At 41.7% G+C, this 27,979-nt stretch overlaps 1 protein-coding gene across 1 annotated transcript; it reads left to right on the top strand.

The window, feature by feature from the left end:
• The first annotated feature begins 603 nt into the window (after positions 1-603).
• DAZL (deleted in azoospermia like) lies at positions 604-19,825 on the top strand. The gene is made up of 10 exons (XM_066631128.1): positions 604-738; positions 1,399-1,490; positions 5,359-5,410; positions 6,421-6,487; positions 6,994-7,124; positions 11,623-11,700; positions 12,953-13,003; positions 17,542-17,646; positions 18,968-19,066; positions 19,772-19,825. Exons 1-10 carry the CDS (start codon positions 700-702, stop codon positions 19,823-19,825), a joined length of 768 nt encoding a protein of 255 aa, XP_066487225.1. The 5' UTR covers positions 604-699.
• Positions 19,826-27,979: the final 8,154 nt, after the last annotated feature.

Here is a 27,979-nt window from a genome sequence, read left to right as displayed (position 1 = left end):
ATTGTTTTTTAACAATTAACATGGCACACAGTGCTGTAGGTGGGAGGCTCCAATTCCCCAAGGGCCCTATTACTAAATGAGCCTCCCCCAAACTTCTGCAGCATATCTGCAGACCATTCCTGGCACACTAGTTGAAAATTGCTTCACTAACTACACCACTGAAGCAGAGATAAAAGACCCTTCAATAACTCCCTTATTGACCCCACGCAATCTGATTTATTTATGTATTCCATACCTTTATACTTCCCCTCCTCCAAGGCGCTCTGGCAGGTGTACATAGCTCCTCATCTTCTTTTGACCCCACAACACTATGGGGTAGGTGAGGCTGAGAGATGTGACTGACCCAAGGTCACCCAAGGAAGCTTCATGGCTGAGTGGGGTTTGAACCTGAATCTTCCAGATCTAAGTTCCCACTTAAGCTTCAGATTAATATAAAATTTCAATTTGTTAAAAGTGTCTACAGGAATGTGGTTTGTATTTTGTCCTGTATTTTGCAACCCTACATGGTAAGAGGTTCAAATGTGTTTTGGTAGAAGACTTAAGTGACTAAATAGTAAATATTCTCAGTGATAATAATATATAAAACTTTTGTTGCAGTCTTCTGCAAATCAAGATGTCCAGAGTACAAGTATTTCCAGGGATGAAAGTGCTCCAGCACCTGCAACAAACCAAGGATATGTTCTCCCAGAAGGGAAAATCATGCCAAATACAATTTTTGTAGGAGGAATTGATATAAGAGTATGTACTTCATTCATTATGTTGTGTTTTTGAACTTCTATACAGCTCTAATCTTGAGTTCGAGACCATAGAAAGTACTTCTATTCCCAATAGTCATTCTAAACTACTTGCCTTTTTTATACTAGGGGAGAGTATGTTACAGTTAGAGCTTCATCACAAAACCTTCCTTGGAGTAATGGATATCTCATTAGTACTTGGACACCTAAAAGAATAAGATCTTATTGTATTGGGAAGTTTAGTTTTGGAGTTTCCAATATTGCTCAGTTAAAAAAAAATGAAAGCAGATTTTAAGAAGTATTTGAAGGATAGTATGTTTTGTAATTCATTCAAGCATTTCTCCATCTACTCTATTTAATAAGGGTATACCTCACCTTTCTCCCATTAAAGGCACTCAAGCACACTTTCTCTTCTGCTTCCTTCTGGTGATTGAGGCTGGGTATTCATGTTACCTTATTTTACCCAAATAGCTGTTCTTGTCTTGGTTCTTATCAAATAGAACACAAAACATGTTGGGTCATTTTAACTTTTTTCAAAATGTTAGGCAACCGCAGTATATTCCTGTTTGGTGTAGGCTGGGAAAAGTAACTTTTTTTAAGGCTGTCTTAAAGAAGTTTGCAGTTTGCCATGAAAATCATGGTGCTGAAACTTTTGTGTTTGTAGATGGATGAGACAGAAATCCGGAGTTTCTTTGCACGATATGGCACTGTTAAAGAAGTGAAAATAATCACGGATAGAACTGGTGTATCCAAAGGGTGAGTAGACGATGGGTAAAGATGACTGTCCTGATAAACATGTTAACTACTCAATATTTTGGAATTGTCTCACACCATAACAAGTTAATCTCTTCTGCAAGTAGAATATCTTTTGACCTTATGTAGGTAGAAAGATGTCTATCAGCATTAAGACAGGAACCTACTAAGTAGTGCAGTATAAAGTCTTAAGGGAAAGTATCTCTAGACCAGTGGGTTCTCAGATGCTTTAGCACCAGGGCCCACTTTAGAATGACAGTCTGCCCGGGACCTGCTGGAAATGACATCATCAAGCAAATTAAAATAATTATAAAGTAAAACAAATAAAGGGAGACGAGATGCGCAAGCTAGCCCTGATCCACCAAGTGAATTATCTCTGTAGCTAACCTGCAATAACCTCAAATCCCCCCCCCCCCGAAAAACAAAATTTAGTAAGATTCTCAACCTACCAGTCCAATTTAAACTCTTACATTTAAATCAGTTCAGTGTGATTTGGGGTGAAATCAGTTTTAAATTCATCTTTTCTTTTTTGGTTTGAGCAGATTGACATTCAAAGCTTCCCTCTAAATAGCATTAAAACCCCAGAATGATGAGGAGAGGAAATGAGACTCCACTATGGGGGGGGGGGGGAGATCTGGAAAAAGCAACTATCCTTTCCAATAAAGCAATGGTTCCCAAACCTATTGGTACCAGAACCCACCTACTGTTTAAAATGACACACTTATCAGGACCCACTTAGCTTTACAAGTCTAAAAAGAAAAAAAAAGTTCATCTTAACCTGTTCAAGCCTCAGTTTTTATTCTTTGGGGGGGGGGAGGCTACCTTGTGCAGCGTTTGTTGAGCTCCACTTTCATCTAGCCTGGATGCCTTTAAAAGGGGATTGGACAAGTTTCTGGAGGAAAAATCCATTACGGGGTACAAGCCATGATGTGTATGTGCAACCTCCTGATTTTAGAAATGGGTTATGTCAAGAATGCCAGATGCAAGGGAGGGCACCAGGATGAGGTCTCTTGTTATCTGGTGTGCTCCCTGGGGCATTTGGTGGGCCTCTGTGAGATACAGGAAGCTGGACTAGATGGGCCTATGGCCTGATCCAGTGGGGCTGTTTTTATGTTCTTATGATATTTGTCAGCTTGTGAGTAAATGTGCAATGTGGCTCACTTTCCATAGGGCTTCATGCATTTTCCTTCTCAGCTATCAGCTTGTCAGTTTCAGCTTTCGGGACCCATGAACAATTAAGTTGTGACCCACAGTTTGAGAAACCATGTTCTAGACTGTATGTTGTCTCTGCCATGAATTCAGTGGCTTGTCAAGCCCATTTCTCTTTGGGATACTCCATGTCTAATCTGGGACAGTATTTGCCTTTACAAGGTGCTTGTAAGGATATGTCTTGACAGTCTTGTAATGTACTCTTGAAAACAAAGTACTATGTACATGCTAATTAAGAGTTGGAATTGTAAGTTTCTGAAGCATTACCTAGAAAGTGCTGCTTGACAGATTTTGAATAGAAGAGCTTTGTTTTTCATCATATTGTACAAGGAATTAGTAGTGTCCAACTGAATCTAGAAAAAACTAAATGCAAAGCAATTTCATGAAAGCATTGTTTTAAAAGTCTAATCTTTTAGACTAATTAAGGAAACTTGAGTATGTTTTCTTTGCTCATTAATATTGTTTCTGCCTTTCCTACCTCTTCTGTAAAAAGAGAACTAAGTATGACATGGATCTATGGATTACAAATTGTATTATCTGCTGGTTCTTATTTGTACTGCTTTAACATGCTACTTAAACATGGGATAGCAGTTAATGGTAAATGAGTTTAACTCTAATCCATTTGTACTGCTCAAACCCTGGTAGTCTAACTGCAATAAAAAGTGCAAAGCTTGCATGTTCTCCAGTATGGTTTGAAACTTGTCTTGTTATGGTGCCAGAGCTGAAACTTGAACTACACAATTGAGCCTTAAACTTAAATGACTCAAGTTCAGTCAGTTACAGCTGGAGCATTAGTTTTGAAATTGTGGGTGTACTTGTGTTGTGCTTGCGTCTGAATAGGTACAACCCTAATGCTAGAGTGAGGCTAGAGATTTTTTACCTACTGGTAGAGTCTTGCTTGATTCCTGGTTGCATGAAAGGTAAACTACAGATAATAGCTTTCCTTTTAGGATAGATTTTCACATAAGCTTGGATGCACATTCCCACTTTGATAGACTGAAACATGTAGGAGGCTAGGTTTGATTATCATTTAGAGCAGTGGTTTAGCACATTTAGTAACAGGACCCACTTTTTAGAATGAGAATCTGTCAGGACCCACTGGAAGTGATGTCATGACCAGAAGTGAGATTATCAAGCAGGAAAATTCTTAACAATCCTAGGCTGCAATCCTACCACACTTACCCAGGAGTAAGTCCCATTGACTACCATTGTTCAAAGAATATACATAGTAGCTTGTTAAAAGTATAGCTCTGTAACATTTCGCCAATTGCGGTCACATACCATGGTAGCATCAAGTCTATTAAAAATAAAATATTGAAATGTATGGGGACCCACCTGAAATTGGCTCATGACACACCTAATAATAATAATAAATAATAACAGGTATTTATATACCGCCTTTCTTGGTCTTTATTCAAGACTTTATTCAAGGCGGTTTACATAGGCAGGCTTTATTAAATCCCTATTAAATAGGGATTTTTACAATTTCAAAGAAGGTTCTTTCTTTCAAGAACGGCTATATTCAAGGTGTTTCATTCCGATCTGGCTTCACATTCTGGCCTCCATCCTCCCACGCTCAGAGCAGATGGAATTGCTCGGCTTCAGCTTGTCAGCTGCTCCAAGGTCGCACGGTGCCGGTGGCCTCGAACTGGTGACCTTGTGGATGTTATCTTCAGGCAGACGGAGGCTCTACCCTCTAGACCAGACCTCCTGCCTAGAGAGTCCTGACCCACAGTTTGAGAGAGAGAGAGAGATCAACTGTTTGTAACTAAATTGGTACATCTTGGTAACTTCATGTTTCCGTTAAAACTCTGACTGGCCAGCTGTCAGAGATGCTTTATCAGGGGTGGACTGAGCAAGGGTTTGGACTAGATGACCTTGCTCTTCCAGTTTTAACATCCTGTCTGTAGAAAACAAATGCAGTGATGACTCTGAAGAACCAGTGACTGAAAGATAACACCTGGTAACTGGATGATAAAAGCACATCTCTAGAAGTGGTTGTGGTTCTCTTTTATGTTTAGCAGGAAGGGAACAACCTATTGCATCCCTGCAGAGCATCCCCTCCCAGTGGGCAGCTATTGTCTCTTTGGAACAGGAAACAACTGTCTTATTCTTCATGCTGCATAAAATGCTTTCAACTGATGTAAATATTAATGAAATGATAGCTGAAGCTGGAAGTTTCGATTAAAATGTAGCACATTTCTAATCAATTGCATTAGACACTAAGGAGTCATGGGGGCTGAAATTACTGCTGGAAAGGAATGGGATGAATTGTCATTTTGCATTCGAGCAACCTAGTGTTTCCTCTGTGTTGCAAAGATTAGCTTTGTGTGGCATAATGAAATATGTCTTCTAAGTCCCTTACCACCTGGAAGTTAAGACTTCCATTTTGTTGAGACATTAATCTATTGTTCCTTATCTCAATGGAATACATTCAGGATTATTAGAAGTGGCCATCTTGTTTGAGAGTTCTATCTCCACAACCTTCAGAAATGTAACTGTTGCCATTTTGTTGTCCTCTGCCTTGATGATGCATTTATGGCTTGAAATTCTACTTATCTAGATACTACTTTATTCTTCTGGTATATGAAGCTAAATGGATAGTGATTTTAGTGTAATATGTTGCGGAATTATTGCACCTAACTTTGACTTGTCATTGTAGATATGGATTTGTATCCTTTCTGGACAACGTAGATGTACAGAAAATAGTGGAAGTAAGTTAACTTGGACTTTCCTTTTGTATAGCCAGTTATTCATGTCTGAAAATTCAATGTTATAAGGAAAGGAGTTCAACTTAACACTTTAAAGCCCTTGTTTTGGAATGGAAGATACTTGTGAGTCAGCTAACCTTTTAGGAGACAAGCTAAGTATTTTTTCCAAGGTTTCCTTTTTCCTTCCCAATGAGTGAAGATTCTTTCCTTGCCAGACAGATGTTCACACATCAAACTATATTTTTGCTTAGTCTTGTTCCTCATCTGAGAAATTGGTCAACCTTGGTTCTTGCCTGTGTTTAAGGGGAAAAAAGCTTGAGTGTGAAGTATGTGTCTTACTGAAACATGTTGAACAATCTATATATCAATAAATGACTAGTTTTGAGTACCAGTTTGAGGCTTTGACCTGCGTCTCTTTCAGTTTGATGCTGCAAAAACTTTAACATAATAATAATAGTATTATTGTACTGCCTTTCTAGGTCATTGGAATACTCCTTTGACTCTATTCAAGGTGCTTTACATCAGCAGGTTTTCTCTAAACCCCTAAGGGAGTTTCTACAATAGACAAAGAAGTTCTCTCTTTCAAGAACACACTATGTTCCAGATGGATCTTTTTCTGTCTGGTCATCACTTTGGCAGTCTCTCCTCCCATGCTGACAAACAGCAGCCCTTCTGTCTCTTGTCTCACACTCGACCTCAGTTAAACTTGTCAGCTTTGAGGTCTTGTCACACACAGAAGCTTCCGGTGATCTTGAACTGGCAACCTTAAGATTTTGTCTTCAGGCTTAACAGTGGCTCTACCGTTGGACCAGACGTACTGTAATATGTATGTATGCCTGAACCATACCCACCATAATATTGTATGCCATTTCACACAACAGAAATGAATATAATCAGTTTCAAAAACAGTTGCACATGTGTGCTGTCTGTTCTGCATTACTGATTTTAATTTAACCAACTGGCCTATATGTTGTCACTTTAGAAAACATATGGATCAAACTTTCTCTTTTCAGTCACAAATAAACTTCCACGGGAAGAAACTCAAACTAGGACCTGCGATAAGGAAGCACCCAAACTTATGTGAGTAAGGTTTATCTGATTGTCAAAATGAAGGAAAATTTAATTCATAGCCAACTTGATATAGTTTGCTGTAGTATAGATGGACTCTACTAGTTTGTACAATGGTGTCTCTCTTAGTAAAATTGTATACAGTGGACCCTTGGTATCCATGGATTCCATCATCTACAGATGCATCCCCACACCTCGGAGCCTCCAGGATGTGACTGGAAGCCACTTCCAGTAACATCTGGAAGGTGTTCTGAGGTGTGGGGAGTTCCATGGAGTGGGCAGCTGGCCTAGCGCAACCTCTGTAGGGTTCGGCATGGCCCCCAGGTAAGTCAACCTCAGTAGAGTCCAGTGTAGCCTCCAGGTAAGTCTTTGTGGCATTGTGTACTGAACTTTCCCATCCACGAGTGGTAAAATATTTCATTGTTAGCATTGCAAATTTTTGAGGGGGGATAAAAGTCTTTTGTGAGTTATAAAAATGTATGGAAGTTCTTTGTAAGATTCTTCTTTTGTTTCCTCAGGTGCCTATCATGTGCCACCCAGACCAGTGCTTATTAATTCACCCACACCTCAGTTCCATAGCGTTTGGAGTAACCAAGAAACCTATATGCAACCTCCAGCCATGATGAGTCCTGTAACACAGTATGTTCAGGTAAGCTTTTCTGGGTGGGAGTGGAGTGCAAAAGCTCCCCTTCTTTCAAGTAACAAATGCTCAAGATCTGTATATGGCTGGTCAGGGAATTCAGAATTGCTCTTAATTTGGTTTTAAAAGACCTGCAGCTAACCTGTGGTAAGTTTGGTGTGGTAAGGTTGGTGGGGCAAAGAACTGCAGGCTACTGGTGGCCGGCCCTCTACAGGAAGGGGAGTCAGCGCTGAGACTTGGGGAAGCCACCTCAGCAAAGGCTGGAGGAGGAACCTGGTGACTTTCAACCTTCTCTGAAGCAGCAGATGCAACAGGAGCTTTGCTGCCTCTTGACTTGCACCTGCACTAAGGCTGTGTTCTAGACCACCCTTCTTTTTAGTCTTAAGCCTATTGCTGCCAGAGGTCTGTGGGGTCCAGAGTAGAACTGAAGTGGCTTCCAGCAAATCAGGTAGAACACAGGATCTCCAGAAATGGATCCAGAGAGGCTTTAAATGACTCCAGTCCAGTTGCTGTCTGGTGATATCTACTGAAGATCCTCCTGTGCCTTAAGGCCGTTTAAAAGGCCCCTCTAAAGGACTGATTGGGGCTGCCAATAATGGTGATGAAGTACTTAAGGATAGCCCCTTGAACCTTAACCTGCTTGTATGCATGGGAGCTTTTGTAATACTAAACAGTACTCTTCGGTGAGATTACTTCAGGTTACTGACAAATTGTTTTAATTGGATTAGATTCTAGTATCTTAAATCACCTAATGCTACCTGGAGTTTTATAGCCTGGGATTCAGATTGCTGTAAATGCTAAATTTTCAAGTGTTCAAAGAACTAAAATTATGGAATATAATCTACTAGTCCAGTGGTTCTCACACTTTTACCACCCGGGCCCACTTTTTAGAATGATAATCTATCGGGACCCGCCGGAAGTAATGTCATGACCAGAAGCGACATCATCAAGCAGGGAAATTTTTAACAATCCTAGGCTGTAATCCTACCCACACTGACCCAGGAGTAAAAAGCATCTTCATAGTAGCCTGTAGTGCAGGCTGTACACAAGTACAGAACTGTCACATTTCCTCAAATGCAGTCACACACCATGGTAGCATCAAGTCTTATATATTAAAAATAAAATATTTAAATGAATGAGGACCCACCTGAAGTTGGCTTGCAACCCACCTAGTGGGTCCTGATCCACAGTTTGTGAAACACTGTACTAGTCTAATTAAGGTTGGCTGTGTTACTGGCCTGCTACTGTAATGGTAGTTTCCTACTACTGCTGTTGTATAATACACCTGCAGAGGGCTTTCTGAGTATTCAAAGAGCTTCAAATGCGTTATCTTGATGAACTTCTTATATTATGGAAGTTCCATAATTATTATGGAAATAATACTCAGAATATATGGAACACTCAAGTATTGTATAATATATATTTCTTATATTATGGAAGTTCCATACCACATGTATGATTATATGCCTCTGGAGCGTGTCATGGGTGTGTCATCAGTGCAAGGAGCTCCAGGGACTCAGGGAACGTGTCTGCCGCCTTGAAACCTTGGTGGCCAACCTGCAGAAGCAGAGGCAAGCAGAGAAGGACCATGGGGAGACTTCCAGGGACGATTAGGCTTCATCTTACCCTCAGGCGAGCAACAGCGGTCTTGCTGGGAAGTCTCAGGGCTGGAGGATGTCATCCTGGAGAGGAGGGAGGCGATCCCCTAGGGGGGGACCCCTTTTTAGGGGATGGGCCTGTATCCAAACGCACTCGGGATACTCCTCGGCAGGAGGGGGGTCGGGCTTCTTGTAATGGGGGGTTTGCGACAGATGTGAGAACTGCATGGCAACTTGCCTACCTGGCGTGAAGGTTGTGGACATGACTTCTTGTCTAGACAGGCTGGTAGATAGTGCTGGGGAAGAGGTAGCGGTTGTAGTGCGGGTCGACTCCCAACAACGTGGGGAAGTGTAGCTGGGAGGTTCTGGAGGCTAAATTTATGCTATTAGGTAGGAAGCTGAAAGCCAGGACCCCAAAGGTAGCGTTCTCTTGGCATACAAAGCACCTCTTGCAAAATGGAAGTGCTTTGTGCCGGCTTCTTTTACAGGTTCCAAGTGTCGGGGAGCACTGTGCAGGGCTCCCCACACTTCCTGCAGCCTGCTGCAGCCCAGCATCATGCAAAGTAAGACATAAGCACCCCCTTGTCACCCCCTTAGCGACACGATCCTGGGAATTGCATCACTGCCCTAGGCCGCCCCACGCAGGAACTTACTGAGAGGGTAAAGCTCCCTCAAAGTTTGAGAAACCCTGGTCTAATGGGTTCTGAGCTGTCTGTGACAGATCAGGAGAGAGATCTTGAGGATGGTGGTGGACAGATTGATGAAAGTGTCGACCCGATGTGCGGTGGCAGTGAAAAAGGCCAATTCTATGCTTGGGATCATTAGAAAAGGTATTGAGAACAAAACTGCTAATATTATAGTACTGTTGTACAAATCGATGGTAAGGCCACACCTGGAGTATTTTGTCCAGTTCTGGTCGCCACATCTCAAAAAGGACATAGTGGAAATGGAAAAGGTGCAAAGGAGAGTGACTAAGATGATTACTGGACTGGGGCACCATCCTTATGAGGAAAGGTTATGGCATTTGGGCCTCTTCAACCTAGAAAAGAGACGCCTGAGGGGGGACATGATTGAGACATACAAAATTATGCAGGGGATGGACAGAGTGGATAGAGAGATGCTCTTTACACTCTCACATAACACCAGAACCAAGGGGCATCTACTAAAATTGAGTGTTGGGAGAGTTGGGACAGACAAAAGAAAATATTTCTTTACTCAGCGTGTGGTTGGTCTGTGGATCCTTGCCATAGGATGTGGTGATGGCATCTGGTGTAGATGCCTTTAAGAGGGAATTTGACAAATTTCTGGAAGAAAAATCCATTATGGGTTACAAGCCATGATGTGTACTCCAGTGCAACCTCCTGATTTTAGAAATGGACTATGTCAAAATGCCAGATGCAAGGGAGGGCACCAGGTTGCAGGTCTCTTGTTATCTGGTGTGCTCCCTGGGACATTTGGTGGGCCGCTGTGAGATACAGGAAGCTGGACTAGATGGGCCTATGGCCTGATCCAGTGGGGCTGTTCTTATGTTCTTTTTTTTCCCCTGTTGCAACCAGGGAACTGAGGCAGAGTGGAGTGGCTTGTCTTAAGGTCACCCTATGAACTTATGGTAGAGATGAGATTTAAAATGGGGAATTCCTGTCTTGGTCTCACTATCACTGTGCTGGCTCTTAACAATGTTTAATATCAATAATATAAATCCTAAATACTAAGAATGACAACGTGAGTCGTAAGTGCCCAGGGTGACTCTAAACTTATAACCTGCTGCATTTACTGTTCAACAGTAGTACTTTATGATGCGCACACCCACACTATATTTCCAAAGTGGAGGTTAAATAGCCTGATACTCTGCTGTATTGTCTTGGAACCTTCCAGCAACTGATCTGCGTAGGCTTCAAGATGCTGTCAGATATTTTATCCTGTATTAATTGAATAGCCAATGCAAAATGGTGGAGTGTCATTGACTGCAGTTCATAAAAATTGTTTAGAGAAGTACAGATTTTGATTCCTTGTACTAAGAATAAAAAGTACAGTATGAAGTAACTGAAATGAGTTGATACTATCAAAATTATAGTTACCTTATGTGGCTTTTTATTGCTGTAAGGAAGGGGTAGGGGAGCTTTAGCTCTTTGCTTCCACCTGATTGTGCACTACTTACTGGGAAAAGCCTTCCTTTGAAAGCCTGTATATTTTTTCAATAAAAATTATGCACTGGTGGGGGGAGCCCTGTAGTTGGTGTGGGAAATGTGGAAGACAAAGAGCTAAAGCATCCATGCCACAGTTTTGTACCATTTTAAGCCCCCTCTGCTGCTCTGTTAGGAGAGAACAAAATAAAATGGGACACTTGTATATGGAAACTTGGGAAATGGTCCTTGGAATAAGCATATTGCTTGAATATGCTGAAACAAGGATATCTGTAAGCTTACAGAAACTAAGAGGAACATTGTTGTGGCATTGTGTTTTGTACTTTGCAAAAGTATACTGCAAAGTATGCTTTGCAGTCAGACTTGTAGAAAAATCCTCTTCTACTTCAAACATTGCGTGTCTGATGCAGTTAAAGTGTCCTAACTCCCCAAAGTGGGGACTGTAGTTCCTTGACAGAGCATCTGTTTTGCATGCAGGAGGTTCCAGGTCCATTTGGTGGCATCTTCAGGAAGGGCATTCCTATCTTATACCCTAAAGAATTTCTGCCAGCCTGGCAATACTCACCTAGGCAGAACAATGACCTGATGTTATAAGGAAGCTTCTTATGAACTGAACCTAGGTTCTTGCCTGTGAGTTTTAGCCTCACAAGGGTATACTGACAAACCTCATAATTAGTCTTCTGACGCCTTCTGTTCTAATTTAAGTGTTACCTGTCTTACTAAGAATGGAAAAAAACTTGTCTAACTGTAGCTTTGTATTTTCAGGCATACCCATATGGCTCACCAGCTTTACTAATTCAGCAGCAAGTTCCTGTAGGATACCAGCCAACTTACAACTATCAGGTTTGTGTGAAGATATTTTAATTCTAGGTTTTTGATGTGGAGGTAAAATTGAAATGTTCGTTTCTGACTATACGTTGGATTGATGATGGTTGCTACAGTGAGCAAGAAGAAAATGGTTCATATGTTTTTTGTAACTCTTCACTGTCATTCTGATAGTGATATGCTTATGTACAGGAAACATTAGATCGGTGTTTCTCAGCCAGTGGTATGAATGCCTCCAGTGGTTCGTGAAGTGGAGTTTGGCTGTACGTGTGGCACTCCCGGACACCTGCTGCCCGGCAATGAGACCATGACACAACAAATAGAGGTGGAAGGTTCTGCTTGGTTTGGCAGGCAGAGTTCCAGCACACAGTATCATGCACTTGAAAAAGCCCCCCCCCCACCTTGAGCCTCTTTCTGGTGTTTGTCATGTTGCCTGTGACCTCCAGCCTGGAGCTGGTGATGACTTCATCATCATTTACTTCTGGTGGTACTGCCAATAGTTGGACCATGCAAACTGGTATATCAGGACAAAGACTGAGAAATACTGCACTACATAATTATGATCTGTTTGAGTTGTCTGGTTGAAGCCAGATGGGGTGCTTTAGCATGTTGGTTATGCCATGGTTCCTATCTGAATCAGAGGTACTTTACCCCATTGTGATTGGTCTAATGGGGGGGGGGAATCTTCCATTAAATCTCTCAACCCCAGCTGCTGCTGTGTTTCTCTCCTGTTCTCCCCCCCCCCACGCAATTGTATTTGTCAGACAAACTGGAAGAGTTTTGTCTATAGTTCCTGGACTTTGCGTCCAGGACCCACCAGTGGATCATGACCAAATATTTGTTCGGTCACAAAACTGACAGGTCAGATTAGGCTATGTGCATCAAAGGTTATACATGCTGCTACTCAGGGGTGGTGGTGGTGGAGCAGGGGTGGAGCACTGTTGCCCAATCACCATTACAGCTACAGAGGCTTGAGTGGCTGGTAAAATAACTATTTTTAGAAGGGTCCCAGTGCTGAAAAGTTTGGGAACACTGGTCTATGTAATATCTAATTTGATCTAAGAGGTGACACTAGAGAATTTAATTGTATCCTGCCTTGTGTAAATGGTTTGTCATTAACTGGTTTCCATAAACTTGGCAAATACTAAGAAAGCAGAGGCTCTTTAAAATCTGCTTTTATTTCTGTGCTTTTTGAAACTTAGTAATTCAACTTGAATGTTTGAATATGCTCCACTAAAAACTGCCATATTAATGTACTTTGATTTTTAAGGTTCCACCTCAATGGCCTCCTGGAGAACCCAGAAATTATATTGTGCCTCCGGTAGGAAAGCAATATTTTATGTATTTAAACTACTAACAAGTTGACCAAAAAGGATTCACATGTTTTATTGCCCTCAGTACTGATTTTGTTAAATGTGTTAAATATGGATGGTAATTGGTTTTATGATGAAAGTAAAGACTAAAAAAGCATACCTTTTCCATTTTGGGGAGCAAACACTGCTGCTAAAGGAATATGCCAAAAATACAAAACTGAGATTTATTTAAAATGCATTATACCTTTTGGGGTCCAATCCTAACTTGCACTGGAACAGGCAGGCTGACTAGCCTGTGCTGAATCCAGTGCAGGTTGGAGCGCAACTCCGGGGAAGGGGATTATATTCTATGCCCGACTCTATGGGGCTACTCTGTGCTTGCATTTTTGTTGGCGCAAATCCAAAAGGCCCGTGTTATGTTGGTCAGAATGGGGGTTAGGATCCTGCTTGCACTGCTGCAACTGGTCCCACTGCCTCCCTGGGCACAATCTGCCCCCTGGGCTGCCCTCCCACTGCCCCGAAACACCCCCTCCCCACCTCCGTTCTGCCCTCCCACTAATTCTCTCCAGCACCCTGTGCCGGGCTGGCACAAATTTCTCCAGGCACAGGTCTGATGCTAGCTTGCTCCCATGTGGCTGTGAACTTGCTTTCCAGCGTGATTGCAACACTTGGGAATTGGCGCAAGGAACTTGCACTAGTTCGGGGGAGAGGAGGTTGGATTACTCTGCTCATGGCAATTTGAATTCCTCGGACGCATTGGAAGCCTGTCACGATATTTAGAGAACTTGCACGAACAGTTGATGCACCACTTGACAGCAGCAAAAAGTGCAGTGTTTTTTGAAAGGGAGGAGCAGAACTTTGTCTAGAAAGAAGAAAATTCAATGTTGGATGGTGAAATTTTAAGCTTATCTGTATTTTATATATTAGTAGGAAAATGAAGTGTAATAATAGAACAGGGTATGTGTGTTTTCAACTATTAGATTACACAGGCCAACACACATTTTGCTTCCTTAAACGTTACACCAATTCCTGGGTATATTTGGGGTGCTGATTCAAAAAATGGTATCTGTTTTGCCCTGTCACATCTAGTTTTGGAGACAAGGTATAGCCTCTTTAGTGAACGGTTCAAGCAGCTTCCTCTTGAGGAAGCCTACACTGTTGCTTCCTCATGAGGAAGCTGCTTGAACCATTCACTAATGAGGCTATACTGTAACTCCAAAACTAGACATGATAGGGCAAAACGAATGCCATTTTTTGAATTGGCACCCCAAATTCATATCAAACCACCATAAAGTTTAGGAAAAACTTTTCTGACCCTCAATTTTGTAGGCCTGTGTTATCATTGCTGAAACTTGAGATGGTGTGAGAGAATGATAAATTCTCTCTTCAGGGACACTTCAGGGTTATTTGTAATTTTCTACAGCACTATTGGTGTGCAGTAGAAAAGATGGGTGCCTGTCCTCAAGGGTTTATAATCTAAAATGGGCAAAGGAGAGAGGAAGGGATGAGGGTGGTATCAGGGTTGGGGCAGCATGTAATTTATTCCATATGCATATACTTAGTTACATTAAGGTAGAGGAACTTGGGCAGCAATTCATCTCATCAGACTTGACAGGGTGCAAAAATTATCAAGGCACACCACCAGTTTTTAAGGATATATTTTATTTAAAAAACCAAGTATTAAGATTGTGTTTCAAGTTCAATAACTAAAATTTTAATCATTGTATTATGAGTATTTTGGCCCTCTATGACTTGTCAGCTCATCTTTAACAGTTTATTCTACTGACTTGCATGCACTGAACATAAATGGATCTCTCACCTTGACCAAGGAAGGTACGTTGAGTGAAGGGAAATATTTATCAATGTTGAAAATACTTCTCAATGTTTTTACTCCGCAGTGACAAATTTTGTAGAATTAAATCTAAAAGATCTTTTTCCAGTCTCTCAATGTAACTGCTTCCAAAAAGCCACAATCATACCTCTTTTGAGTTGTTGATTGGTCTGCTTTGCTGCCACTTGTGCACTTCCTGACTTCAGTTAGTATATATTAAATAGCTCCGCTTCTCCCTGTTCGGGTGGGAGGTATGGCACTGCTGAATCGCCCAGAGTTTCACTAGGCATTGGAAATAACGTGGTGGGGCAGAGAAGCCGTGTGGGTCAAAACTTGTGCATGTTCTTTTTCTAGAAAAGGTAATAGAATACTAATCTACTAATAAACAACTCTACCCTTATGTGCTGTGGCATACCAGCTCTCAGTTCATAAAAGCTTGTATCGTAAGAATTATGGAGTCTGTTAAAATTCAGTAGCAACTGAACTTAAGGAATTAGACAAGCCCACTTCTCCATTTTAGGCCATATTTTAAACAGTGGTAAAATAACTACTAATCTGAAAAAGTGCAGGCAAAGAGACTTGGCTGGCTCATAAAGACAGTGGCGTAGAGTGAATGTATGTCAGGAATTTTTTGCAGAGCTCTTTCTGTGGCTTTGCCTAGTGTCTGTTGGCTACTGTAACATATGACAGTTGGGGCAAAGACCTGCTAAGGATCTTGGCTTCCTTTAATTTGTATGTGTAGAATGTAAGTCTGCAGGCAGGGTATTAATTCTGTGTTCAATACCACATAGTACCTCATCTTTCAAAAATTTCTGGGCTGGCAGGTACAGTTTTGTGGAAGAAGGGGATCATTCGTAACCATGCCATTTAGGAGGATGGGCTGCAACAGTGAGTTTAAAACATGGCTAGGAGGGGTCTCCTAAAAATGTGAAGAGCCATCAAGGCAGAAAGATCTGATTTGTACAAGGAAAATGATCTGTTTTCACTTCTGTTGAAGAGCAGTTCATTTGTATTGAAGTCTGAGGAGTAGGCAGCACCAAAGATCTAATATTGTATTTCTCCATGTGTTGGGAAACCATTTTAAGGCTACATCTCCTCTCTATAAATGTAGCTGGTGGGATGTGAAAGTTCTATTTAGAATGAGATATTTGGAAAACTTTAGTGTTTGTCAAAAAAAGCAAATTCCATGCCAGGGATTATGATGAAAGGGATTGAAAAGAAGATGCCTAGCATTAATACTATTTGCTGTTGATCTCTCCGTGTCCATTCCACCTGGTGGTATAATACTTTACAAAGAATTGGTATGTGAATTCTCTAATTTCTCTTTGTATTGCTTGTTGTTGGATTGTAGGCAGTGCCCATATAATAACATTAATAAACAAGAAAAGATAACAGTACAGGCACCCTCCCATATCAGTGGATTCAATATCTGCAGTTTCACATATCCGTGGATCCAGGGGTTGGGGGTGTGTGTGTGTGCCCATTACCTTCATTCTTGTTTACAGCTGGGTGAAGCAGTAGGTGTCTTGCTTGTACAGTCAAGTAGCCAGAGCCTGCATGCTAGACTCAAAACATTAATAGGAAGCTTCCTGAACAAGCAGGATACTGATTGCTTTGTAACAAGCAATGCCGGGTGGGGGCACGGAGGTAGAGAGATAGCACTTGGTTTCTGGTATCCATGGGGGGGCAGTTGTTCCCCAGGAGACACGTATACCTATATAGTTCTTAAAAATTGCTACTCAAAAGTCCACACACCTTTCATGTAGCAATTGTATTCTGTGCTTGATTGCATCTTGTTAAAGTGTTAATTGTCTAAATTGCATGTGCCTGAAGTCGGGAACAGTTCAATTAACAATGCAGTATAGAACTTGGATGCTATATTATCCTGTCTGCTTCAGCAGTGAAGCAAAGCTATATTATCAATATGTCAAAGTACTGCTTCTAGTGACTTGTTCAGGAGTATCAGCTCTTCACATGTAAAATCCTGTCTTCCTCACTTCTGCTTCAGTGAACACTCTAGTGCACTTACCAATCACAGCGCATGTGGTTACTGAGGTGTGCTGCTATCTCTGCCTGGAGAGATACAAGATGCTTTCTCCTTAATGTCGTCTGCAGTCTCCCTACTCCTGAAAGAGCAAAAGCGCTCCTTTTCTCTAAGTGCAAAGATGGAAGATAAGAGAGCTGGAGCAGCTCCTGGCATTTTAGTCTTTCTCCTGCCTTACACTTGACTTCCTAAAGTGTACAGATATACACAATGGGACAGACTTGCAGTAATTGTGTAGCTTTATATTTTTATTCTAATCAACATGAAGTTAAATGTCAGTTAAGTTATGTAAATAAAGTGGTTGCTTACACCTCAGACCTCTGTCCTCAGTTACAGCTACTAGCACAAGGGTACATTTGAACTGGTTTTAACTGTAGGATGATTCTCAGAGTTGATAAAGAAAAGGTACTGGGAAAGGTCAGGGTGTTGTACTCAGCGTGACATTGTTCCTTATGACAACTAGAATGCCTGTCCAGACATCCTCTGCATTTTAGTTGGTTGGGGGAGTATAGACAGCTTACAAATGGACATGATGGAATAATAGTTAACAGAGAAGTACATCTGGATTGCTTCTGTTACTAGCTTTCATATAGTTCATTTCGTGCTGCATTTTTCTCTTAAGATGAACAATGTTCACTTGTACTGACTCCTAAACTTCATACCTTACACAGGCATACACCACAGTGAATTATGGTGGTGAAATAGATGTAGGAACTGAACAAGCAGAATGTTCTATGGTTGAGGCTACTCAGTCCTGTGGAAACAGCCCACAAAAGGTACACACTTTCTTTGGAGATTCTCTTCATATTGGGAAATGCATGAGGAGCCTGCTTGGTGGGGGGGAAGGAAAGATCACTAAAGTATGAAGTGTACATAATGCTGCTTATCTTCCATTGGTTGAATTAAAAAAATTGGGTTAATTTAGGACAATAGGCAAGAAGAGATCCAATATCCTTGAGGTAATTAAAGATAAGAGTGCAGGTCAAGAATGCTCAAATATAGTAATCAAATCATAACAAATTAGAACCCTAACAAAAGTGTAGACAGGCTATTGGGTGCTGTAACCAAGGACTGATCATAGACATGCTTGGCATCCACCATTGGGTAGAAATAGTTTCTAAGAGAATGCAAGGAACAGATAACACCGTAACCCAATTGACCAAATTTACCCAAGGTCCAAAACAGTGAAATTGCAGAGACAGAAAACCAGGTTTAATCCTGGAGCTCAACCATAAAGGGAAAGCTAAACCTTAAGCAAGACCAAAACTATTCCTGGAAGATCTAAAAAAGGTGAAATTTAACATCCAACCAGGATGGTATCAGGCTCTAAATGAGTATTTTACACTTTAATATCTGGACTCAATTAAAAATAGCGCTAACATCTTAAAGGTGTTAGAAGCTCTTAATGGAGCATGACATTTTAGATTTTTCCCTTGGCCAGATGATCAATTTTATTGCTGCTTGTAGTATACTGAACATTGCCCTTGGCATCCTATATTGTATGCTCATAAATAGTGCAATAGAGAAGCTGCTTTCATTGTGTCCAAACTTATGCAGAGAGTTTCCCCAGGCAGAAAGATTATTGCTATTAAAAACCATGTTGTTGTCCCCTGGTTGCTTGGGCTAGAGCAATGTCATAAACAAAAGTGGCTTTTGATGGAGATCCTATATTAACACTTCTTAAAAAGCAACATGATTATCATTATTTGGTAAGTTTGATTGATTCTTAAGCCATTTCTGCTCAATGCTGCATATACGCAACAGGGATCAAATGTGTACAACTGTGGGCTGGGCAGAAATGGGTTAAGGAAAAAAAAATCTGTTACAGATTGAAGCAGTATCCTATCAAAAATTAGAAAATCCAGTCTGGGCAAAGGATTGTCTGTCTTGGGGAAATAATTGATATCCTAGTTTACATTATTGTCTCCCAGACTAGCTACTGGAAAGGTTGCCCTAAGACTACATATGTTGGCTTTGATTTTGAAGGCATTGCCAACTTGCAGCAAAAGACATGGTACACATGACTTTATGCTCTGCCTTTGGGGTACATACAATATATGGCAATGACAAAAAGTTAATAAAACTTAATTATTTTAGAAATCTGTTGACCGGAGCATACAGACAGTGGTGTCATGTCTGTGTAATCCAGACAACCGGTTGAGGAGCAACATTGTAACTCAAGAGGACTACCTTAAGGTATGAGTAAGACTACAAGCTACTAGTTGCTCAGTACTGGGACAGCAGTAGTTCTTAATCACTAAATAAGGTTAACTTATTGATAAGGTTCATCAGATACTGAGGTCTTGGCTCTTTACTGCTGTCCCAATTCCTAAAGCAACTTTTGTTTTCTAAAAACCAGGGGTTGCAGAGGATTCTGGGTTGTTTCCTTTCCAAAGCTAGTTAATAACTCTGTCCATTAAAACCAATGAGGCTTAACGATGCTTAGGTTAATTGGTTTCATTTCTTTTCAATGGTGCTCAGTCATGTCTTAGATGCAGCCCTTTGCCTGCAGGCTTGAAAGGAATGGCTACAAATGTGCGCACAGCACCTTTTCAATAACTTGAAATTTCTTGATGAATGCAATTATTTGGCGATAGATACCTGAGGGGAAGGTACAAATGAATTGCACATGCACTTTCCACACTTCAGATGTGTGGCTTACTCATCTCCATTGGGAGATGCATGTGTTTAGAGCAATTAGCAGTTTTCCCCACTGCAAAACACCTATAGGTATAGAAAGAAGATGCACAAGTAACTTTGTGCACTTGCTGCAGTGCTAGTTGCATGCAAAGCTGTGTTATATTGGGCTCTGAAACTTGCATCTTAAACTACCACATATAGAGAAATAAAGGCTAGAACTATGCTGTTAACAGTATTCTTTCTCCTCTGTTCCCATTGTAGGAGAAGAGGGTGCATCATTTTAGAAGAAGCAGAGCTGTACTCAAAACTGTTTGACATAATGACTTGACACAGAAGATCTAAAGTGCTCTTATTACACTGTCATTTGGCATGTATAAATGCAAAAACAAACTTTATAGGTTTAATATAGCAAGCAGTCGCTTGGCAGTTACATTGCTGCGTTGACAAGTTATTTCAGGTTTAGAGTTTGTTTGAAGTTCATGTTAATCTGTTTCTAAACATGTTGATATTTGTATGTTCTTTCTAGATGTGTTTTGTCTAGATCTTTCAGTGTTCTACTTCCAACAAGAAAGTGTCTAACAGTTGGAAGTTCTTATTTAGTTTTAACGCATGTATAGAAATATTAAGTTGTATCTATTCCTAAGCTTTAAAGTATATTTTACTGCTTGTTGACACTTAGAAATATTTCCAACGTTTAGTCATTTTTACTAATCCCACCTAAAATTTGAAGGGCTTTTTTTGGCCAGAGGTAGTTTTAAACTGTACTTGAATCAGGTGAATAGACAAGACATCCAGTTGCATCTCAATTACTGCCTTAAGTACATACCCAGTACAGTATTACCTTAACAATCCAATCAGTGGGGAATTCATTCATTAGCTTAGTCTACATACTAGACTAAGCAGCACACAGTGTTTGTGAACTTCTAATTAAAAGTGTACTCAAGGACATAACTAACAATATTAACCATACATGGGCGAGTTACACTTTTTATACTGAGCCAACTTGTCTATATGTGTTCTATCTTAAAATTGTGGAAAGGATGACTACTAAAATGTGAATTTTTTGAAACTGGTCACCAGCTTTAAATCAAAGAATTTGTAAAGAACTGTTTTTTAATTATGTAGACTTCAGTTTTGTATCAGAATTCCACAAAATAAACTCTTCTGAGGTGGATTTATTTCAGACTGGGCACTATAGTGTACCTGGCAATCCAGAGATAACTCCTTAGGAAAAGTCATTTGCATAGTGACACAGCTTATGCTTCAGATCTATGTTGTCAGAGGTGTTTGTGGCAGGGAATAATTAAGATTCTCACTGTTGGTGCTGCCAAGAGTGTTACCAGATTCTCTTAACTGAAAAGGCACTAGGCAGTTGTACTTTTTTGCCATAGTGAAGTACTGGGATTATGTAGTTCGTACCTGCTGCCATCCGTTCACTGGGTTGCATCCAAAAGTTTGCTTGCTCCAGGGGTCAAGAATCCCAGTGTAAGGATTGCTGTAGGTATGAGCAACATAGTCCAAATACCCCACTGTAGCAAAAGTGTATAACAGCCTAGTGCTTCGTTCAGGTCAGCTCCTGGTTGGATACTATGTTTATATATCACAGATCGTGATAGTACATGATAGTACATCAGCTAGTCACGGAGCCCACCAGAGGACAGGTGCCTCTGGATTTAATATTGTCGCAGGATCTGGTTAGAGATGTAAACGTTACTGAGCCATTGGGGAACAGTGATCATGCTGCGATCCGTTTTGACATGCACGTTGGGGGAAGAATACCAGGCAAATCTCTAACAAAAACCCTTGACTTCCGACGGGCGGACTTCCCTCAAATGAGGAGGCTGGTTAGAAGGAGGTTGAAAGGGAGGGTAAAAAGAGTCCAATCTCTCCAGAGTGCATGGAGGATGCTTAAAACAACAGTAATAGAGGCCCAGCAGAGGTGTATACCGCAAAGAAAGAAGGCTTCCACTAAATCCAGGAGGGTGCCCGCATGGCTAACCAGCCAAGTTAGAGAGGCTGCGAAGGGCAAGGAAGCTTCCTTCCGTAAATGGAAGTCTTGCCATAATGAGGAGAATAAAAAGGAACATAAACTGTGGCAAAAGAAATGTAAGAAGGTGATATGGGAGGCCAAGAGAGACTATGAGGAACGCATGGCCAGCAACATTAAGGGGAATAATAAAAGCTTCTTCAAATATGTTAGAAGCAGGAAACCCGCCAGAGAAGCGGTTGGCCCTCTGGATGGTGAGGGAGGGAAAGGGGAGATAAAAGGAGACTTAGAGATGGCAGAGAAATTAAATGAGTTCTTTGCATCTGTCTTCACGGCAGAAGACCTCGGGCAGATACCGCTGCCCGAACGGCCCCTCCTAACCGAGGAGTTAAGTCAGATAGAGGTTAAAAGAGAAGATGTTTCAGACCTCATTGATAAATTAAAGATCAATAAGTCACTGGGCCCTGATGGCATCCACCCAAGGGTTATTAAGGAATTGAAGAATGAAGTTGCAGATCTCTTGACTAAGGTATGCAACTTGTCCCTCAAAACGGCCATGGTACCAGAAGATTGGAGGATAGCAAATGTCACGCCTATTTTTAAAAAGGGAAAGAGGGGGGACCCGGGAAACTATAGGCCGGTCAGCCTAACATCCATACCGGGTAAGATGGTGGAATGCCTCGTCAAAGATAGGATCTCAAAACACATAGACGAACAGGCCTTGCTGAGGGAGTCAGCATGGCTTCTGTAAGGGTAAGTCTTGCCTCACGAACCTTATAGAATTCTTTGAAAAGGTCAACAGGCATGTGGATGCGGGAGAACCCGTGGACATTATATATCTGGACTTTCAGAAGGCGTTTGACACGGTCCCTCACCAAAGGCTACTGAAAAAACTCCACAGTCAGGGAATGAGAGGACAGGTCCTCTCGTGGATTGAGAACTGGTTGGAGGCCAGGAAGCAGAGAGTGGGTGTCAATGGGCAATTTTCACAATGGAGAGAGGTGAAAAGCGGTGTGCCCCAAGGATCTGTCCTGGGACTGGTGCTTTTCAACCTCTTTATAAATGACCTGGAGACAGGGTTGAGCAGTGAAGTGGCTAAGTTTGCAGACGACACCAAACTTTTCCGAGTGGTGAAGACCAGAAGTGATTGTGAGGAGCTCCAGAAGGATCTCTCCAGACTGGCAGAATGGGCAGCAAAGTGGCAGATGCGCTTCAATGTCAGTAAGTGTAAAGTCATGCACATTGGGGCAAAAAAAATCAAAACTTTAGATACAGGCTGATGGGTTCTGAGCTGTCTGTGACAGATCAGGAGAGAGATCTTGGGGTGGTGGTGGACAGGTCGATGAAAGTGTCGACCCAATGTGCGGCGGCAGTGAAGAAGGCCAATTCTATGCTTGGGATCATTAGGAAGGGTATTGAGAACAAAACGGCTAATATTATAATGCCGTTGTACAAATCGATGGTAAGGCCACACCTGGAGTATTGTGTCCAGTTCTGGTCGCCACATCTCAAAAAGGACATAGTGGAACTGGAGAAGGTGCAAAAGAGAGCGACTAAGATGATTACGGGACTGGGGCACCTTCCTTATGAGGAAAGGCTACGGCGTTTGGGCCTCTTCAGCCTAGAAAAGAGACGCTTGAGGGGGGACATGATTGAGACATACAAAATTATGCAGGGAATGGACAGAGTGGATAGGGAGATGCTCTTTACACTCTCACATAATACCAGAACTAGGGGACATCCACTAAAATTGAGTGTTGGGCAGGTTAGGACAGACAAAAGAAAATATTTCTTTACCCAGCGTGTGGTCAGTCTGTGGAACTCCTTGCCACAGGATGTGGTGCTGGCGTCTAGCCTAGACGCCTTTAAAAGGGGATTGGACAAGTTTCTGGAGGAAAAATCCATTATGGGGTACAAGCTATGATGTGTATGCGCAACCTCCTGATTTTAGAAATGGGTTAAGTCAGAATGCCAGATGTAGGGGAGGGCACCAGGATGAGGTCTCTTGTTATCTGGTGTGCTCCCTGGGGCATTTGGTGGGCCGCTGTGAGATACAGGAAGCTGGACTGGATGGGCCTATGGCCTGATCCAGTGGGGCTGTTCTTATGTTCTTATGATGGGTTCTCATTAAGGGCAAGGCCAATTACATGGTTCAAACCTATACACTTTGGGCTCTGTGCATAGGCCTTATAATGAAATGTTACATCGAACAGGCAGGTGTCAAGTATGTAGTCCTGGGCATAGATCACCATAGTCTTAATCATCTGTGGCTGGGTAGGTTCTGCACTTATTTATTAGCCCCAGGTACTTAGCAGATTTTTTTCTGAAACATTTCCTTAGGTATTCATAATATACAGTACACATTTATAAACTTGCTGTCTTTACAGCTCCTTCTCATACACCAGCAAACATTCTGTGCTTGAGTGTCCAAGTTTCTTGCTTGAAATAAAATGCACAAGATCTATTTTTGCATTTTTATAAGTTACCTGAAGTGTTAGGGAACACCTTCCTTACAAGGAAGTGATCAAACTGGCTGGAAAACCAAATGAGTGAAATGGCTGCTGAAGGTTTAATTTTTCTTGTATTTCAACTCTGGTTATGGAACAGACCCAACCTGCCATTGTAAAAATGGGTATAATGTTAAGAGTGTGGCCTTGCTGGCCCACTGGTGGCAGAAAATTTTAAAAGAAGAAATTGTAAGGCATGTTAAAGCTTTGCCTGATATGCTTTTATTGGTTGGGGTGTTTATTCAAAAATCAACAAATTAGCCCTAAACTTTTGATGGCATTTGTAAAGCTGTCCCTTGCTAATGTAGCTGCTATAGCTGCTGAGGTGGGGAAAAGCTTTTGTGTGTATGGCAGGTGAAAGGAAAGAGCTCTGAGGAAGGAATGTGCTGTTGGGGAGGGGCAGTAGCTTAGGGGCTAAAGTTTAATTCAACTTTAAAGCTGAATTAAATGCCTGGGTAGTAATGCAGAATACCAACTCTAACCTGCCTGCTTGATTGTGCCATGCTAACCATTTTGGCTCATTGGCAGGGGAGGGGAAGAGTCCTCCTATCTACCCGATTCCAGGGAAATTTTCTTCCAGGAGGGCCCTTCCCAGTTACATTTCTCCCCCTCCCCCTTTTAGAATAGGTAGTCAAAGGTCCAGCAGGAGTGAGGCAAGGCTCTGGTTGAGTTCAATTACTAATAGACATGTGCCAGGTTTATTGAAACTCAAAATAGGTCTGAAATAATACAACAGGAAGACTAGGGGAAAAAACAGGTTTGGCAACCTTAAAAGCAAAATAATTCACTAGTGCTGTAAGTTCTTGGGTTTTTCAGTGTCATTGTACTCTCTTGTTTCACAGTGAAATGACTGACAGTGTATAGTTCAACAGGCATGTGAGGGAGTGAGATTGGAACATGCAAGCTTGCTTGAGCTTGATGCCCATTTCAGTGTCCCAGAGAAGCCTCTTCCCTGTTGAACCATTAAGGAGGACTTGGTTATCACAACTGTGTAAACTAAATACTGCTTTAAACAGCACGATCATGTGCATGTATTTGGAATCAGATTGGTTTATATAATGGGGCTTACTTCCTGGTATGTGTGTATAGAAGTATAGCTTAAGGATGGGAGTACTGCATGCAATCTTGAGAGAGTGTTCCTAAACTTACCACTGAACACAACTTTAAGCCAACCTCTAGTGTTCCTCTATCTGAGCAAAATGCTGCTGCCATCTTAAATGCAGGGCACCTTTGATACTGAGTAGCCAGATCAGGGGTGTCAAACTTGTTTCATGCAGCGGGCCAAATAGCATTCATAATGTCTGCTGAGGGCTGGAAGTGATGTCATTAGGCAGGTCATGACCAGAAATAAGCACTTTTTTCTCAGCAACTCATTAGCTTCAAATGACAAGGGAAAATACACAAATTTTGACCCTATTTTTAAGATTTACATATTTTTAAGTTACGTGGACTGCCCTTTCAGCTCCGTATCCGATAGTGGTGCTGGAACAGCCCAAGGTCTGGAAAAAGAGCTTCTGTGAGCTTAATCTAGCCTGTGGGCCTAATATTTGATACAGCTGAGCTAGATTCTTTTCAATTTGGCTTCAGTTTTGGGTCTTTGGTAGTGGTGTCTGATGGGGTGAATTGGGCTGATGCCAGATAACAGATCCTACAAACCTCAGGAAAAAGGTGAAACGTTGTTTATTCTGAGCAACGTGGGTCTTGTGTGCCCGTGCTGGCTGGCTTAGGAGAAACCTTGTTTTTTGGAAAATCCCATAATCAGCTACACCTTGCTTTGGTAAGTAGTTTTGAACCTGTAAACAAATTGCATTCTGGGAACTTCCTACCTATGGAGAAAGCAAAACAACACAAAAGAGGTGCCTTTAACCTCAGCTTCTCTCACCTCATAAATAAGAAGATCATATGGCAGCTCAGGCATAGGCCTCTGGAGGAACACTTGGCAGTGTGCAAGATTCAGGTTCATTTAGTGAAGAAGGTACATAGGAACCTAAACCAGTTTCCCCATAGGATCAATGATTCTGTAACCATGATTTCTGTTACCATAGTGTTTTCCAGGAGCATAACCCCCAAGGCTAATGAGGATTGACTGTACATTTGATTCAGGGGCAGACATAGACAACTCAACCATGATGCTAATTAACATTGGGCAATATATTAGGGGTGAGTGTGATCGGATGCCTGCTGCCTCTCTACGGTCTGCTGCTGATGGAGCTGACTTCCTTATCTCTCTGCTATCTCCATGTGAGCTCTTTAAACAAAGCAGAAAATACAAATCACGCTGAGAGCAGTCCTGGTGTATTCTGCATTTCCTGCTTTGTTTAAAGAACTTCTATGGGAAAAGGAGCAAGGTAAGGGGTATGTGGGTTGGGGCAGTAGTGCAGAGGACAGACTATTGGGCAGCCACCAGCATCCTGATACCTTCAGTTGGCCCTGGGGGTAGATGTACACCAGGGTTCTGTTCCCCTTAAAATTTGTACTCAAAGATTGGGTGTGTTCTTGGATTCACAGCTTCGACTGGGCGTTCAGGTGACTGCAGTTGCCAGCTGCATGCCATACAAGCTTACACTGGTTTGGCATTGGTGACCTCTTAAGGAAAAGAATGATCTCTAGTCACAATATTCCATGCCTGGGAGACATCCAGATTTTAGACTACTGAAAATGTATAATATACAACTGCGCATACAAGAGTTTTTGGACACTACAACTGATAACAATGTGGCTACCAGGCTGTTGATTGGGGAAGGCCAATAAGGCCCCATGACACTAACTCTACAAATGCTTTGGCTCCCAGGTAGTTCATAGTGCTGTTTTTAACTTTAGAGACCTAAATGTGTCATGATATCTTACGTATATGTTGAGCCTACTTTTCCACAGATTTTCTATCCACAGATCTGGCTCAGTGCGGGTCCCCTGAACCCACATTCAGCCAGACTTGGCCCAACCTGAACCCTCCAAAGGCAACCAGAGCTGTGCTCCAGTGGCTTCTGGAGGGCTTTCTAAAGCCCACAGAGGTCATGTATGTCTGCCCACAACTTCTGCAGACTTCAGAATATCTCCTTGTGGCAAAAACTTCTGGTTTTTGGAGGCCTTTAAAAGGCATTCTGAAGTCCGGGGAAGCCCCCCTCAACAATATCTTTTACAGGCATAAAAATGTCGCAGCTTTCCTCCAAAGGCAACCAGAGCACAGCTCCAGCTGCCTTCAGAGGGTCTAAGGGGCCCAAAACAGCGGATTTGCTCATCCACAGATTTTGTATCCTTGGGGGAGGGGGTCTGAGAATGGATCCCCTGCAGATACTGATGCCCCACCTGTACCACTGTCTTCCTTATGAATGTACCCATTCCTTTGGAGACCCTAGTTTCATACCCTTGCCAATTAAAGTATGATGGATGAATATAAAAGGACAGGGCATCTTCTGAAGTGGCATTGAAATTGTGAAATTTCCTGAAAAGGTTTACAGCAGTGTTTCTCAAATTGTGGGTCAGGACCCACTAAGTGGGTTGCAAACCAATTTCAGGTGGGTCTCCACTTATTTTATTTTTACTATATTAGACTTGATGCTTCCATGGTATGGGACTACATCTGGGGAAATGTTACAGATCTGTACTTTTAACAGGTGACTAGGTATATGCTTTTGACAATGACAGTCAATGAAGCTTACTCTCAGGTAAGTGTGGATAGGATTGCAGCCCATGGGTTCAGGAATTTTTTTTTTTTTAACAGATCAGCAACTGCTTATGGGGTTAGGAAGGTTTTTCTTTATTTTAAATAAATAAACTTACATTTATTGTAAACTTTAATTTTATTTGATTTGATTTTGCTGTATCGGGAGGTTATAAATTTTCCTTCTTGATGATGCCACTTCTGGCCATGATAATTATTTACTAATCACGTGATAATAACGATAATAACACTTCCAGGTTAATGACATCACTTCTGGTGGGTCCCAACAAATTTTCATTTTTAGAAGTGGGTCC

Source organism: Tiliqua scincoides, chromosome 5 (assembly GCF_035046505.1).
Source record: "Tiliqua scincoides isolate rTilSci1 chromosome 5, rTilSci1.hap2, whole genome shotgun sequence".
NCBI classification, from domain to species: domain Eukaryota; kingdom Metazoa; phylum Chordata; class Lepidosauria; order Squamata; family Scincidae; genus Tiliqua; species Tiliqua scincoides.
The sequence above is the reverse complement of the archived record's forward strand: the minus strand, read 5'-3'. Positions and strand labels throughout refer to the sequence as shown.

Bases quoted from the DNA above. Each gene is read 5' to 3' on its own strand.
- DAZL (XM_066631128.1), top strand. From the start codon at position 700: ATGCCAAATACAATTTTTGTAGGAGGAATTGATATAAGA. The intron at 1,491-5,358 runs GTGAGTAGACGA...TTGTCATTGTAG, and splicing joins AGAACTGGTGTATCCAAAGG to ATATGGATTTGTATCCTTTC. The intron at 5,411-6,420 runs GTAAGTTAACTT...TTCTCTTTTCAG, and splicing joins ATGTACAGAAAATAGTGGAA to TCACAAATAAACTTCCACGG.